At 45.6% G+C, this 17,205-nt stretch overlaps 1 protein-coding gene across 5 annotated transcripts in view; it reads left to right on the top strand.

The window, feature by feature from the left end:
- nrxn3a (neurexin 3a) overlaps nucleotides 1-17,205 on the top strand; it is a 1,687,706-nt gene that overhangs the window by 1,628,836 nt on the left and 41,665 nt on the right. For 4 of the 5 annotated variants that reach the window (XM_078562071.1, XM_078562069.1, XM_078562067.1 and 1 more), the window contains one exon: nucleotides 10,481-10,559. In XM_078562071.1, the coding sequence (XP_078418197.1) occupies nucleotides 10,481-10,559 (79 nt within the window). Of the gene's footprint in view, nucleotides 1-10,480; nucleotides 10,569-17,205 lie in introns of all 5 variants that reach the window. The other variant, XM_078562070.1, reaches the window with a different exon arrangement.

Below are 17,205 nucleotides of genomic sequence, written 5' to 3'. Positions count from 1 at the left end.
GGGTAGTGGAATATACATCACAGCAGCGGGTCACAAGGATCATGTGGAAGGAATGGGAGGGAGTGTGCTGCCTTCATCGGGATGATTGGAAGGAACTTTTTTTTTAAATTAGGTTACAAATTGTCACAAATGAAGAATTTTATGACAGGAACAATTAAAATTTTAATGAACAATGCGAATATCGAAATTATATCCCCAGGGGATCTTGGTGCTCGACAACTCCAGTCTCATAACTCGCTGCGTTTTCTGGCTCTGGGTTTTGTGACACAGTTGGAATTCTGCTCCCTGGAATATCATACGATGAGCTCTAAAGTTGTTTAAAGCCCGACTTCTGTATTCTGGGAACTGCCCAGGGAATCCATTAAAGGTGCTACGTAAATGCACATTGTTGGTGAAAGGAATTGCTGTAGGTTACACTAACCAGGATTTTCACCCACCGTCAACTTTTCTCTAAGATAAAAGCAAAATACTCCGGATGCTGGAAATCTGAAGTAAAAACAAAAATAGTTGGAAAAACTCAGCAGGTCTGACAGCATCTGCGGAGAGGGACACAGTTAACGTTTCGAGTCCGTATGACTCTTCATCAGAACAACTTTTCTCTCCTCCTTTTCCAGAGGCCTGTGACTCTACACTGGGCTACAGTCTCATGGGCTGTGAGACTCACACCGGGCTACAGTCTCATGGGCTGTGAGACTCACACTGGGCTACAGTCTCATGGACTGTGAGACTCACACTGGGCTACAGTCCCATGGACTGTGAGACTCACACTGGGCTACAGTCCCATGGACTGTGAGACTCACACTGGGCTACAGTCTCATGGGCTGTGAGACTCACACTGGGCTACAGTCTCATGGGCTGTGAGACTCACACTGGGCTACAGTCCCATGGGCTGTGAGACTCACACTGGGCTACAGTCCCACGGACTGTGAGACTCGCACTGGGCTACAGTCCCACGGACTGTGAGACTCGCACTGGGCTACAGTCTCATGGACTGTGAGACTCGCACTGGGCTACAGTCCCATGGACTGTGAGACTCACACTGGGCTACAGTCCCATGGGCTGTGAGACTCACACTGGGCTACAGTCCCATGGACTGTGAGACTCTCACTGGGCTACAGTCCCACGGGCTGTGAGACTCACACTGGGCTACAGTCCCATGGGCTGTGAGACTCACACTGGGCTACAGTCCCATGGGCTGTGAGACTCACACTGGGCTACAGTCCCATGGACTGTGAGACTCACACTGGGCTACAGTCCCACGGACTGTGAGACTCACACTGTGCTACAGTCTCATGGACTGTGAGACTCACACTGGGCTACAGTCCCACGGACTGTGAGACTCACACTGTGCTACAGTCTCATGGACTGTGAGACTCACACTGTGCTACAGTCCCATGGACTGTGAGACTCACACTGGGCTACAGTCCCACGGACTGTGAGACTCACACTGGGCTACAGTCTCATTGGCTGTGAGACTCACACTGGGCTACAGTCTCATGGACTGTGAGACTCACACTGGGCTACAGTCCCATGGACTGTGAGACTCACACTGGGCTACAGTCCCATGGACTGTGAGACTCACACTGGGCTACAGTCCCATGGATTGTGAGACTCACACTGGGCTACAGTTCCATGGACTGTGAGACTCACACTGGGCTACAGTCCCACGGACTGTGAGACTCACACTGTGCTACAGTCTCATGGTTCAATTGCATCTTGAGTCCCCCTCCACAGACATAGTAATTCTCGTAGATTTGGGCTGGAATTGACATGCCGCCACCGGGTGTGTTTTTGGCGGTGGGGGAGGGGGGACACGTAAAATCGGTGGTTACCCCACCACCTTCCTGTCCACCCCTAGGCTGACCCCCATAATACTCTAGGTGGGCGGGCACCAAAGTCAGCAGCTCCCCACCATATGTACATAAACAATAAAAGGTCAATTAGACTTGTTAGCTGCCCACACCATAATAGGGTTGGCGTGGGTAGGTGGGCGGGAGCGGGCAAGCCATTTTTTACAGCCTACATAAAAGAAAGGGCGGGAAGGCAAAGGGGGCACCTTGAGTACGCCCCCCGCCCAAGATGTCACCCCTCTTTCCTCCACGCTCTTGCCCTCCAGAACCCAGCTATCCCCATAGCTCTCCCTTCCCCTCCCTGAGCTCTGGGATATCTGCCCAGCCTAAATCTCTGGGACCGACCTATCCTGGGACAGCTATGGTCTACACCCTCCCTCCTGCAGTCCCAGCGGTGCCCACTACTGAGCTCTGGCGCACTGGCAGCCCCCCAGGGTGGGACTTCCTCGCGCTGAGGGGCAGAAGCCCCACTCTCGACAAATTTAGCCCAGCCCCAGTTTATGAGGGTTGCAGGACAGGCTTGTTCCAGTCCCGTCAGCTTCAGGCCGACTGTCCATCGCGTCTCCTCATGTTTAAGTGTAAGCTGCATGGGTAGCACCACAAACTCAGATCAAAGTGCCACCTGCTGTCTAATTTCATCCCTGAAGAATGTGCGTGTTAAAAATCACACACACGCGTGCGCATGTACATACATATACCCTCTCAGAACACACACATACATGCAAACAAAGTACACATTTGTACCCACATACGTGTAGACAACACATGCAGACATGCACTCAGTTCACTCTCTCTCATGTACACTCTCTATCTCTTCTCTCTCTGCCTTGTTCTCTCTATCTCACATCCCTTGCTCACTCACTCACGCACTCCTCACTCTGTGTGTGTGTTTTATCCTCTGCCTCTCTCTCTCTCTCCCTTCTCCTCACACGTGCCTCTGTGCACACATCCTCTCTCACACTGGATTGAGTATGTCAGCTCAGCAGAGAGCAGTGATCGAGCTGACACCTTCATAATCGCGGGCTCAGTACAACACAGTGCAGCTTATTCATCCACTAAACCCAGCTCAGATGGTACATACAAAACCTTTGCAGTACTGGCTGTTATACGTTCACGGAATGCTGCTTCTTACAGGCAAGGAACCGCAAATTAATATTCATAAGCTATTCTCAAGGCTTTGAAAATCTGCAAATGGATCTCAGAGAGAAATGCTTCTCTGTTGAGGGAAGAATCTGTACAAATATCTCACGCTGTTAACAGCGAGTTGCAGTATAATGTGCAGACGAATGGAGTACAAGACATCATTGCTCCTTCTCCTCCCCCGAGTCTTCAACTTGAGGGTGTCCTCCTAACAATCACTCAGGCAGTTCCCCCCCGCCCCATCTGCAATATGCTCAAGGGCAGGAGGTCCAGCATCGCGTGCTGTCAACCCACATAAAGGTCATCAGCTGCAATGACATTCATTGTCTCTTGGCCAGTTTCCAGGGGCTTGCAGGAGAGCCAGTGTTGGCGATAGAGCGACATTGTCATCGCTGCCCTCTGACTGCTGCCCCTATCTGGTCATGGTGATCTGTTTCATGCCAACAGCCCAGCAGGAGCGGGTTTGCCCGACAGCTACTCTGCCAAGCACCAGCTGTTCTGGGGCTGTTCAGGTGGAACCAGGCTGTCCCACACACAGGTATGTGGCTTACAGAGCTCCCTGCCTGCCTTCTCAGAGTGAGGGCATCCATCATGATGTACAGTCCCCAGCAAAACATGAGGGGTAGGACCCTCTGGATCATCAAACCCACCCCACACAAATGTGATGTTTGTGCATCATAACACCCACAGACACACACATGTGCACATACACACACACATATACACATTCAAAGTAATATACATACACACACACACACACACACACACCATAATACACACACACACACTGTAATACACACACACACAGTAATATGCATATGTACACAAATGTGTGCACACTGTAATACACACACACCATTTTATACACACACACTGTAATGCACACACAAATGCTGTAATATGCACATACACATAAATGCACACACCTTAAAACATACAAACACTCACACATGTTGTAATACATATGCACACATACACGCATCATAATACATGCACGTGCACACAAGCACACATATACACACACTTTGTAATACACACACATCATTTTATATACTTATAATGCACACATATTGTTATGCACACACACACATTGTAACACACACATCATAATAAACATACACATTGTAATGCACACACTTAATACATTGTAATACACACACACGCTCTTATCGTAACACATACACACCGTAATACACACACACACCATAATACATACACACTCGCACATCATTTTATACACATGTCGTAATGCACACATATTGTAATGCACACACACACATTGTAACACACATGCATCATAATAAACATACACATTGTAATGCACACATATTGTAATGTACATATATCATAATGCGCACATACACACATTGTAATACATGCACACACAATCACATACATACACACTCATTGTAATACACACAATCATTGTAATACACACACACAGTAATATCCATACGTACACAAATACGTGCACACTGTAATACATACACATCGTTTTATACACACACACACACACAAATATACAAACACACACCCTCACTGTAATGCATACACAAATGCTGTAATATGCACACACACATAAATACACACACCATAAAACGCACACTCACACACATTTTAATACATATGCACACATACACAGACATCATAATACATACACACACACACTCACAGACACACACACTCTGCCCACCCTCTCCCAGAGCCGGGTTTCCCTGTGTTTCAAACAGCACATTCTAGATCATCACAACTCACTCTGTCAAAAATAATTCTGCTCATCTCTCTTCTAGTTCAATTGTCAGTTACCTTAAACCTGTTTGGTGGGTGATTATGCTGCTGATTTGCTTTGATTTGTTTTGAATACTAATGTCACCCACTTCAAATTCAATTTGTCTTTGGGCAGGGGTTGAGGGTGAGGGTGGTGAGTGGCAGTGGGCTGAATGTGGGATTTTGAAGGTCAAACAGGACGTGAAGGGAAACACATTATGCGTTTCACCTGACTGGAGATGGGGTATCAGCAGCTTACAGACAGACACAAGCGCTAGCAGAATGAGAAGTGGGGTGGAGGGTGGGGGAGTCTGGGCAGGGGTCCGGGTGTCAGTGAGAGCTGGGGTGGCAGGGGTAGGCTGGTAAAATGATGAGAATCAGGGCAGGGACAGTTAAAGGTGCAAGGGAGGGAGTTGGAGGCATAGTGGAGATGTCACTGAAATTAATCCAGAGGCCCAAGTGCTCTGGTGACATGGGTTCAAATTCCACCACAGCAGCTGGGGGCATTTAAATTTAGTTAATAAACGTGGAACATAAAAGCTAGCCTCAGTAATGGTGACCATGAAACTATCATTGATTGTTGTCAAAAATCCATCTGGTTCACTTACGCCCTTTAGGGAAGGAAATCGGCCGTCCTTACCTGGTCTGGCCTACATGTGACTCCAGGCCCACAGCAATTCCTCTGGAATGGCCTAGCAAGCCACTCAGTTCAAGGGGCAATTAGGGATGGGCAACAAATGTTGGCCCTGCTAATGACACCCTCATCCCATTAAAGAATAAAGAAAAGAGCTTTGCTAATTTGAATATGTTTGTGTGTGTGTGTGTGTGGAAGATTTCACACTTGTGAGTGTAGATATTAGATGTTGTAATATGCCTTTAAATGATAGCGGCATGACATTACTCGAAGGGAAGTGTGTCATGTGATCCAGTTTTAGTTTCACTTTTGCCTGGAGCAGAGCACACACACGGCTCTCATGTCATCAAGCTTCATACCTATGTATAGCTGCTGTCAAGTGCCTAGTCTTAATAAATGAACCCACAAGGTGTTTACCCAATCCCTTATGAACACTTCTTACCTTGTGCCTTGTACAGTAAATAAGCCCAAGGTATTGTGTCATTAAAATAACACAACACCAGTGTATCCAGGGCCAGTAGATTAATAGAAAATAATTGTTCACAAAGTTCATGTAGTGACAGGCATTTAACTTTCATTTGGAAAGCTGGTATAACACAGGATGATACTGAAACTTTGAGCGGCTCTTTTAGCACAGGATGTCCCCAGCCGCCTCACACAGGGAACTAAACGTCTTGGTTTGAATGTCTCTCGCAGCCTTTGGACTTCCCAGAGCACTTAATCGCCATGACGCACTTTATTTTTCTATAGCGTAGTCACGGTTTGTATTGTAGGGAACATAGCAGCCAATCTGCGTGGAGCAAACTCCCACAAACTGCAACTTATCGCCACCAGAAAATCTTTTTTCGGTGTCAGTTAGGGGATAGATATCAGCTAGGGCACCAGGGAAAACTGTCTTCTTCCTCCAAATAGTGCTATGAAATATTTTACATCCACCTAAGAGGATAGATGGGCAATGGTTTAACGTCTCATCCAAAAGGCAGCACTTCCGACAGTGCAGCACTCCTACAGCAATGCACTGCAGTGTCAGCCTTGATTATGTGCTCAAGTCTCTGGAGTGGGCCTTGAACACCCAACCTTTTGACACAGAAGGCCCTGAACGATAAAGGTGTGCGGTGCCATGCGTGTCAGCAGCTCTCTGTCCCACTTGTCCAAGTGACAGCCTCCCCACCATGAGCCTGGATGGGCTATTCAACTGTCCCAGAATCACAGGTGACTCCAGTGCTGCTCTTGTCTGGTGTCTGCATACCATTCAGCAGGGACTGGATAACATCCTCAGGAAGGAGTGGCAGGCGGGAAGGATTTTTCAGGGTGACCAACTGTCCTGTATTTTAGGGAATGTCCCTTATTTTGACTGTTTGTCCCACATTTCTGGGCAGCCTGTGGGAGACTGGGCTTTCAGAGTCTCAACTGAGGAATTTGAACAGGACTGCATGTCTATGGGTCATCCAGCAGAGAGGTAATAATGTTGGGACTCCACAGCATAAGTTGTAAGTTTTGGTTGCTTTAATCAGAGCACCCCCACCCCCATTCTTATGATGACCAGAACCACTCCACCCCCTATTCCTCCCTCGCGCCCTCTTGCTCATTCGCAAACCCCTCGCTCTCAAGGTGACCCCCTTCCCCACTCAACTGGTCACCAGCACCCCACTTCTCTCAGTTCCTTAGGTTTCTCTTATTTTGTCTCATAAGTGTTGGTCACCCTAGGGTTTGTATCTATTTGAATTTGGACAACTGAGGGGAGGGAGCAACCAAATGGAAGGAGGGTTTGTCATAATGCAGAGAATCTCAGGTGTGGGAAAGTCAGCAAGCCCATTGTGGGGTTCTTGGGAATTCAGTAAGAATTCAGTAAGAAGCATTCAGAATCAGAACTGCATGTCCTGTTAAAACAGTGTGTTCTTCTTTTCTCATTCCAGACTTCCACTGCTGACATATATGTTTGGTAGCCTTGAGTGGGCAAAATGCACAATGCAGTTTTCAATACGCTACACCCATGCTGTCACATCCAGGGTTATATCTGCGGAAACCTCACTGGTTTCCTCTGCCCCTGGCCCAAGGACAGTGGGGCCCATTGGAGCCATTCTATAGCCATCCAAACCAATATCACGAGTGTCACGGCCAACCCGGGATTATACTTGGGTCCTTCCTGTTCCATATAACTGCATTCCACCTTGTTAATAACTGAAGCAACAGATGAACAACCACAGGTGATGAGTGAGGGGTAGTTCTGTCCTGATAGTTCTGTTTAAGGTTTGTGTTTTAAGTTCTGAACCTCTGGTCATTAGTCAGCCATGACTCAGTGGGTAGCTTCATACTTCTGAGTCAGAACATTAGGGGTTCAAAGTCCCATTCCAAAGACTTGAGCCCATAATCTAGGCTGACACTACCGGTGCCAGTACTAAGGGAGTGCTGCGCTGTTGAAGGTGCCGTCTTTCAGGTGGGATGTTAAACCAAGGTCGTGTCCGCTCTCTCAGGCGGGTGTATAAGATCCCACAGCCACTATTCAAAGAAGAGCAGGGGAGCCCTGACCAATATATTTTCTTCAAGCGGCAACCCTAAGAAGAGATGTTCTGGTCATTATCACACTGCTGTTTGTGAAACCTTGCTGTGTGCAAATTGGCTTCCATGTTTCTGACATTTCAATAGGAAATGCTTCATCCCATTAATCTGGGTTTGATTTGCACCTGGAATGAAAGGATAGATTGAGTGTGGAGTTTTTTTTTCTGAAACTGAAAGATGGCTGCACCAGGAAATCACAGTGCAGGAAAAAAATAGAGCAGCTTACATTTATATAGTGCCTTTGACAACCTCATGATGCCCCAAAGCAGATTACAGCCAACGAATGACTTTTTTAGTCACTGCTGTAAAGTAGGAAGTGCGACAGCCAATCTGCGCACAGCAAGCTCCCATAAACAGCGATGTCTTAATGAGAAGATTATCTTCTTTCTGTGATGTCGATTGAGAGATAAATATTGGCCAAGACATCGGAGGAGAGCTCCCTGGCTTTCCATCGAAATCGTGGCAATGGGATACTCTGCAGCCACCTGAGAGGGCAGAGGGGTCTCTGAAAGATGGCACAGCGCCTCCCTCAGCAACTGCAGTGGGCGGTCAGACTTGATTTTTGTGCTGCAGTCCTTGGAGTGGGACCTGAACCCACACCCTTCTGACTCAGAGAGCCGAGAGTCGCGACTGATAATAAACCAACAACAAAACAGAACCAAGGGCTGAAGAAAGAATGATCAGAGATAGGATTGTAGAATGATGGAATCCTAGGATATAATAGCACAGAAGGCCATTCAGCCCATTGTTCCACGTCAGCTCTTTCTAAGATCAATCCAGCTCACCCCTCTTCCCCATCCTTTCCCCATGAGCCAACAATTTTTTCTCCTTCAAGTATTTATTCAATTCCCTTTGGACGGCAACTATTAAACCTCCCTCCACCACCCTATCAGGCAGTGCATTCCAAATCCTAACTCTTCGCTTCATTAAATAGGTTTCTCCATATGTCGCCTCTGGTTGTTTTGCCATCATCTTAAACCTGTGCCCTCTGGTTATCAACAATTCTCTTTTATTCATTAATGGGATGTGGGTGTCAATGACAAGGCCAGCATTTATTTCCCATCCCTAATTACCCTTGAGAAGGTGGTGGTGAGCCACCTTCTTAAACCGCTGCAGTCCATGTGGCGTAGGTACACCCTGGGTGCTGTTAGGGAGGGAGTTCCAGGATTTTGACTCAGCGACAGTGAAGGAACGGCGATATAGTTCCAAATCAGGATGGTGAGTGGCTTGATGGGGAACTTTCAGATGGCAGTGTTCCAATGTGTCTGCTGCTCTTGTCCTTCTAGATGCTAGACGTCGTAAGTTTGGAAGATGCTGTCAAAGGAGCCTTGCTGAGTTGCTGCAATGCATCTTGTAGATGGTACACACTGTGACCATGATGTGCTGATGGTGGAGGGAGTGAATGTTTAAGGTGATAGATAGGGTGCTGACCAAGTGGCCTATTTTGTTCTGGATAGTGTTGAACTTAGTGAGTATTGTTGGAGCTGTACTCATCCAGGCAAGCAGAGACTATTCTATTGCACTCCTGACTTGTGCCTTGTAGATGGTGGGGAGCAGGTTTCAGGGAGTCGGGAGGTGAGTTATTCACTACAGAACTCTCAGCTTCTGACCTGCTCTTGTAGCCACGGTGTTTGTGCAGATGGCCCAGTTCAGTTTCAACCATTGGAAACAATTGGTTTGTTTTTATTTCCTCTATCTTAACCCTTCATGATTTTAAACACATCGATTAAATCTCTTGTGGCATTCTCTCTGTAAGGAGAATAACCCAGCTTCTCCAGTCTGTTAACGTGACTATAACCTCTCATCCCTGGAAACATTCTGGTGAATCTGTTGTGCACCCTTTCCAAAGCCTTCATGTCCTTCCCAAAGTGTGGTGCCCAGAACTGGAGACTGAATTAAGAGGTAGTGGCTGGGCAACTTGGGGTTTCCAAAACACAAAACTATCAGGAGCTCTGGTGTTTGTTCTGGGGCCATTTGAGCCTTTACAATAGAAGGAAGAGCAAGTAAGAGAGAATTTCCATTGACATTGTGCATTGCATCCCAGTAGTGCCTCAGAGACAGTGAAGTATTTCTCGATGTTGTTGCAATAGGGGGAAGGGTGACATATTTTGAACTTAGTCAAAATTATCCAGAGAAACCGGCCTTCCCTGAGGTGACCACCATTTTACCTTTGTTAAACGGTCTGCTCTCTCAGGTGAAGGTAAAATATCCCACAGCTCTGTTTCAAAGAGCAGGGCAGTTTTCCCCTGGTATCCTGGCCAATACTTAATTCTCAACCAGCGTCACAAAAACACATGATCTGATCACGACCACATTGCTGTGCTATGGGAGCTGGCTGTGTGCAAATTGGCTGCCACATTTCCCCACGTTACAGCAGGGACAGGATTTCATTGGCTGTAAGGCACTTTGGGGATATTGCAAAAGGGTGTTACATAAATTCCAGATTGCTACTTTTCTGTTTCAAATTGTAGAGAGAATCGCCCGCAGTAATATTTTCTGTGACCTTTTTCCTCCGTTTTTTTTATTACAGGTCACTGATGACCTAATCGTGTCTTCAGCTGAGTGTGCAAGTGATGATGAGGACCTCGATGAATGTGAACCCAGCTCAGGTGGGTTAGGTCAGTCCATTTTCGCTTGCTTTTTCTTCTTTCTTTTGAAAAGATAACTTATTGAAAATAAAAGGATAATTATAATGGAAACGGGTAGAGGAATCCCAGTCTAAGGCATCAGGTCCCATGGAAAAGTGTGGGGAAGGGGAAGTAAGAGGAACTCCAGATGAAAAAGGCCACATTTTCTGAGCCGTGAGACAATTAAAAAAAAAACGAAAAAGGAAATAAGTTGTTTGATCAACAGATGACAAATTGGAATTACTGCCCCGAATCCTTCTGGGAACCTCTCCAGAATAAGTGAAATGTTTAAGCAGGGGATAATGAAGATTTCATGTTAATCCTGCTAATTGCTCTCCTGCTCTTCAATGATAGCACACAGACCCATGGGACCTCAAGTGCGGTTAACATGGTATCGTTTTTGCACTAATTTTGCCGCTGCCGGAGCTGAGCCCAGCTACAGATAGCCGAAATTAGTAATGGACGGGGGCCGTGTTAATCTGACCGATGCCCCAAAATGTCTGCCGTCAGTCACACGCTCCATTCCCCCCCACCGTTGCGCTGACTTCCCTCCCCTTTCTCTTTAGCTTTCACGCTCTAGTTACTTTTTTCTGATCACTGACGGAAGCATTTTGACTGTCACTGCCAGACAAAGGAGTGATATTGAGCTGATTTATTGCAAATTTTAGCTGGTATTTTTTTTCTCTCTCTGTCTTAAGGCTTGCCATGGGCTAGACTATTGTAATAGAGAACAGATATCAAAGAATTTCTGTGTATGATTTTTTTTCTTAACCTAGAATGATCTTTTCAGGCTTACCTATATATTTAAATATATATATATATGTACACATGTGTATATATATTTATATATAAACATTAGAGCAGATATATAAAGAGATATTCAGCAAAAGATTTTTATAGCAAAAATATTTTACTGGGCTGGCTTTTTCCTTTATTTTTAAAAATTAATATTAAATAAATATATTTGGTAAAGGTCGATCAAACTCCCCTCAGTCTTAAGAATCTCCCCTGAGTTTTCTACATACTTTTATTTCCTTTTTTTTGGCGGGGGGGGAGGGGGGTGGAGTATGTTTTTTTTTGGAAAAAATTATTTTTTTTTTAAAAAAAGAGACAGATTATCAACAGTCCCTCACCATCAAATCATACGTTTACACAGAAATTCACTCCCTCATTCTAACCCCAGCATCAGCAAACTTGAACAGTTGCATGGGATGTTGTTTTCTCTGTTGACGCATGCCTGGTTTTTAGTTCGATTTCATGTTGTCGTCAAACAGCGGTTACAGCTGACATTATTCACTATCACACTCCATCATGTACCGCATGTAATTTTGGTGGTAGAGAATGAAGAAATCTATCTATCTATATATATATATGTATATATATATAACTATATACTTATATAATATATATATATTCATATATATTTTGTAAAAGAAGATAAGAATAATTTTGAATTTTTTTTGGAGGCACCTTTTTTTTTAACAAAAAATTTTTTTTAAATTGTGTTCTTTTTTTCAATTTTTTTTTTCATGCGAAAGATATTTTTTTTTTTTCTTTTTAGAGGCAACAAAATCCTTTCTTGCCATCGACCCTGGCAGGGCGGGTGGTGACCACTGCCCTGAGCCTGCCAAAGAAAGTTGTGTATGAAAGACAAAAAAAAAATAATTTAAGTGGAAGGTTGATAAACAATCGCTCTGCTCACGTATTCCACACCCCCCCCCCCGCCTCTCCCCACACCCGTACCTCTCCCTCGCTGTCACCGCCCTGTCTACCTTTACCCCCTCCAAATATTTTTATTTGTGTTAAATAACAATTTTTACTTTTTTTTTTGAAGAGAATGCAGATGGCATAAAAAGAATTTTATTGTCAGGAAGCATTGTTACTTGCCAAAAACGATTACGAACTCATGTTTGATCTCGTGTAACGTTCATCCGTGGCATATTGTAGCGCTAGCTCCTTCCTGGGAAAAACAAAAGCACCCTCTTCATGACTCTATTATCAGTGCATGGACTGTGATGGGGCCATTGTTGTGTCTCATCGCAAGCTGTTGGGGTTCAGTCATCCGGCCTGCAGTGTGCGCTGAGAAAACAGTTTGTTTTATGAGTTGTATTTGGTGTCTGTGTTGGTCACTATCCTGGAGCTGCCGCCTCTCAATCTGCTCCTGTTTTTTTTTTCCCTATCGGGAAACGAGTGATGTCCTTGGTTCGTGTCTGTGGTTTTACTGTTTTCGATGTTGTGCCGTCATGTGATTCTGTTCTCTGTTTTTGTAGAGATTTGTTAAAACTTTCCCCTCTTCTTGACCTCCCCACCCACCCCCCACCCGACACCCCTGCCTTTTCCCCTTTCCCAGCTCTTCCTTCAAACGAAAACCAAATTTCCAAAAGAGCAATAGTCAAACATCGACTATACCTTTGTCCAGTTAGTGCAACGGTTATTGGAAAGCACGCACACTGGTTTTGTGATATTTTGCCAAGGTCTGAACAATTAGAGAAACCTTTAAATAGCTGTGCTACCAGATGCTGTACCGTGATAAAGTAGGAAGTGTAAGATAACAGAAACCTAAAAGTGGCTGACAGAAACCCAAACCGTACCCTCTCCACTCGATGTACCAATGCTGGGAGCTTGGTGGAGACATGTTTATGTGAAGCGGCCTTTTTGTTTCAGCTATATAAGTTCACACTGTGACGTTTTCTATTAGTTACCTCTGCCATTAAAGGTGGGTGGAGATAATGTCTTCACTTCTGTTTGTTAGTCTGCTAGTGAACAGTATATCTCAAAAGCTTATGGATGGATTTCAATGAAAGTTGGTGCACAGGTAGGGCATGGTCCAAGGAAGAACTGATTCATTTTTGACAAAGATGTGGATCCGGATCAGGGATCCTCGACTTTTTTAAAGGATCCGTTAACATTGGGAGATAGGGTAAGCATGAAAGCATGTTGTGGATTATTTTATTTAGAATGTTGTTGATTGTTTTAGAATGTTATGGATTACCTCAACTGCTGCGGTGCAGTTTTTCACAGCTGTTAAAATGTGAGCAGAGTTTTCAGAGCAGTTTGTTGGCTGTGGATTGGCCTGAACCCTCCACGGTGAGATGGAAGCATTTAATAAAAATATTTCTTTCTTTCAACTTTGTAGTTACAGAGCTTCAATCAGGCAGATACAGGCCTTGAGGAAGAGCTGTGCAATTGTGATAATGTTGAGTTAACACAGCATGGCAGGGGTATGCTTTCTACTGAGCATCCTCTTCACCTGTTAAATATTGCAGTAGGGAGTTTGAGGGGAAGGGGTAGCAGGGGGCTAAGAGTGAAGCAATTAATCACCAATTTGGTTCGAGTCCAACCAAGCTGGATGGGAGGAAAGTCTGCTTTATGTTGGGCAATTTCAAGTGTCTGTGGGGAGCTTCTAGGAGGAGCCTTGTCTTGCAAAAGTAAAATAGAAAGACTTGCTTTTCTGTAACGCCTTTCATGAGCTCAGGATGTCCCAAAGCGCTGGACCTCCAGCAAAGCACCTTTGACATGCAGTCACCATTGTAATGTGGGAGATGGACACCGCTGTTGGGACTGAGGCAAGTTTAGAGGGAGCCTTACCTGGGCCTAACGCATTTTGGTTGGGCCCAATGGCCTATATCTCTGCTATATATATATTCTATGGGGAGAATTTTCGGCTCGGCGAGCAGGGGTGGGGCCCACTCGCTGAGATATAAAATGACACGGGGTGATGGGCGTGCGTCCCGAAGTCACTGCGCGTCATTTAGATTTTCAGTTCGGCGGTCACACAGCCGACTCGCCCACTGAACCGTCAAAGGCCTGTTAAGGCCATTAATTAACTAATTAAGGCTATTGAGAAAGTTGCTCTTCCAGCCTTAAGGTTGGCGGGGGGGCAGGCGAAGAGCCCAGGCGGCATTCGCATTTTTCATGGAACCTCATCCACAGTAATCAAAAAGGGGCTGCGACCTCTGGCAATCTACACAGACATGGAACCTGGACTCCAGAAAGCTGCGGAAAATACAGGTAGCATGGGAGAAGTCTCTCTTTATATGTGCTCAAGATACTTAACCAATCGATGCCCTCCACCTGTATATACTTAACCTTAATCATACAACTAACATACCATTAACAGGGAAGGAGGCTCGGGATAAACACCAGCATCGACCAATTGCGTGGAACATCTGGTTTTGCATGCTGTACATTCTGTGCAGAGCGTCTCCTTCAGCCACCCCATTATGTTGCACTTTCACAGGACACGGCGAGAGTGAATTGGGTCACCGAATGTTGCTGGTTAGGCGGTGTAATGCTGTGCACTGTATCAGCATCAGTTTGGATGCTAGTGCTGTGCAGTTAACTAGTGCTGGAGAATTAAATGCCAGCCTGCACCGCATTTAACTTGAAAAGAATCTTCTATTATTAACGCACTTGGTCTTTATTTGTTAAATTTATAACTCTTTCTCCCCAGGAGGGAAAAAAAAGGCTGGCAGCAACTCTTTGTATAAGCCACCCTCGCAGTAATTGGTTGATTGATGTACCCTTTCCTCTTGTCACTAAAACTCCTGCTGCTCTAGATTCCAGTGGTGCTCTCACTTATGTTTCTTTTAATTTGATTTAAAAATCATAATCCATTCCCCTTCTCTAAACTTAATGTACATTTCCTGCAATTTGATATCATGGACAGATTGTACATAGGTCAAAAGTTACTCCCTAAAGTGCCAGTGCACTTACTGGAAAAAAACACAAGGTAAACAAGTTTTTTTTTTATATTCAGGAAGGCTCCAAAATCAACATTAATTCCACAATAAATGTCATAAAATGAGAGCTTTGTTCTGCCCTGCTCCCATTGGACAATGTTATCAAGCGGGCTGAGTGATGGGAATGGATGAATACTCTGGAGTTCTGCTTGCTAACCTTTGGGGATCAGTAACGGAGATCTCGCTGGGAAGATCGAATGGACAGGGGCACAGGTCACGATGGGATCGAGGCAGTTCAGAGAAGGTTCCCTCGGCTGATTCCTGGGGTGAAGGGGGTCTGTCGTGTGAGGAAAGGCTGAGCCAGGTTGGGCCTGTACTCATTGGAGTTTAGAAGAATGAGAGGTGATCCTCTTGAAACATGTAACATCCTGAGGGGGATTGACAGGGTAGATGCTGAGGGTGGTTGCCTTGTGGGGGAACCCAGAACTAGCAGACAGTTTCAGAATAAGGGGTCTCCCATTTAAGATGGGGATAAGGGGATTTCTTCTTTCAGAGGGTCATTAACCTTAAGAATTCACTTCCATAGCAAGCAGTGGAGGCTGGGTCATTGAATATACTGAAGGCTGAGTTAGGCAGATTTTGAATTTACAAGGGAGTCAAGAGCTGTGGTGGGGGAGCGAGGGGGTGGTGGGCAAATAGGCAGAAATGCTGAATTGAGGCCACAATCATCATCTTCTCCTTATTGTTATTATTATCATCAGCAATGAGCTTATTGAATAGTGGAGGAGGCTCGAGGGGCTAAATGGCCTACTCCTGCTCCTATTTCTTATGATCTTATACAGGAGCGGCCTTAATGGGTTGAATGACCTTTTCTGCTGCCTTGACCCTGATTGGATGTCGTGCATCAGGAACTGTTGGGTCAACAGACAAAAAAACGAGAGTAACCTTGCATCTACCTATTGCCTTTCGTGGTCTCAGGACTTTGCATAGCCCGTTGCAACCAATGAAGTCCTTTTGAAGTGTGGGCAAGTGACAGCCAATTTTTGCGTAGAGCAAGCTCCCACAAACAGCAGTGTGATAATGACCAGACAACCTGTTTTGGTTATGTTGAGTGAAGGACAAATATTGGTCAAGACACAAGGGATAACTTCCCTGCTCTTCTTCCAATCATGTCAAGGGCTCTTTATGTCTACCTGAGAGGGCAGACAATGCTTCAAATCAATTGCTCATCTGACTAGCTCTAACAGTGTAGCACCCCCTCAGTACCACCTGTCCTTGCTTCCGACCCCCTGGATACCTCTCCCCCTGACCTCCACCCCGCAAAACCGCCCAGCTCCCCACCCACCATACCTTACTGAACTGCGGCCTGGGTCACTCCGTGATCGTGGGGTTCTGGTGCCTGTCCTTCCGGCAGTAGCCATGGCCTCCCCTGTGGCGCCACTGAGCACAAGAGCTGCTGACCTCTGATTGGCCAGCAGCTCTCGGTAGGCAAGACTTCCACCCCTGGGGACTTGATACCAGGGGAGGGCCTCACACTATTTGTGCTTCGGCAGGCCTCCCCGAAAAGAGAGAACGTGAGTCTCTTGTCGGCTCTCCCGCCAGCAGGCGAGACCCCCCAGCGCCCCAAGAGGTATGTAACAGGAGGAAAGTGCCCCTACATTTATACAAAAGCAAAGTACTATGGATACATGAAATCTGAAATAGAAACAGAAAATGCTGGAAATACCCAGCAGGTCAGGCAGCAACTGTGGAGATAGGAACAGAGTTTCTCTGTGACCTTGCATCGGGGTCTGCCTGAGTATTTCCACCAGTTTCTATTTTATTTCAGAATTTTTACATTGTCATGGAGACCAAAATAATTTTAGAACTTGGGAGGGTTTTTAGCGTAAATTTCAACTGGGCTCTCAAATCAAGGAGTTGGGCCCTCTTCCATTGTAAGAATGTCA

This window comes from Cetorhinus maximus, chromosome 18, assembly GCF_964194155.1.
Source record: "Cetorhinus maximus chromosome 18, sCetMax3.hap1.1, whole genome shotgun sequence".
In the NCBI taxonomy this organism is placed as follows: Eukaryota; Metazoa; Chordata; class Chondrichthyes; order Lamniformes; family Cetorhinidae; genus Cetorhinus; species Cetorhinus maximus.
This window is presented reverse-complemented; position numbering and strand designations above follow the sequence as displayed.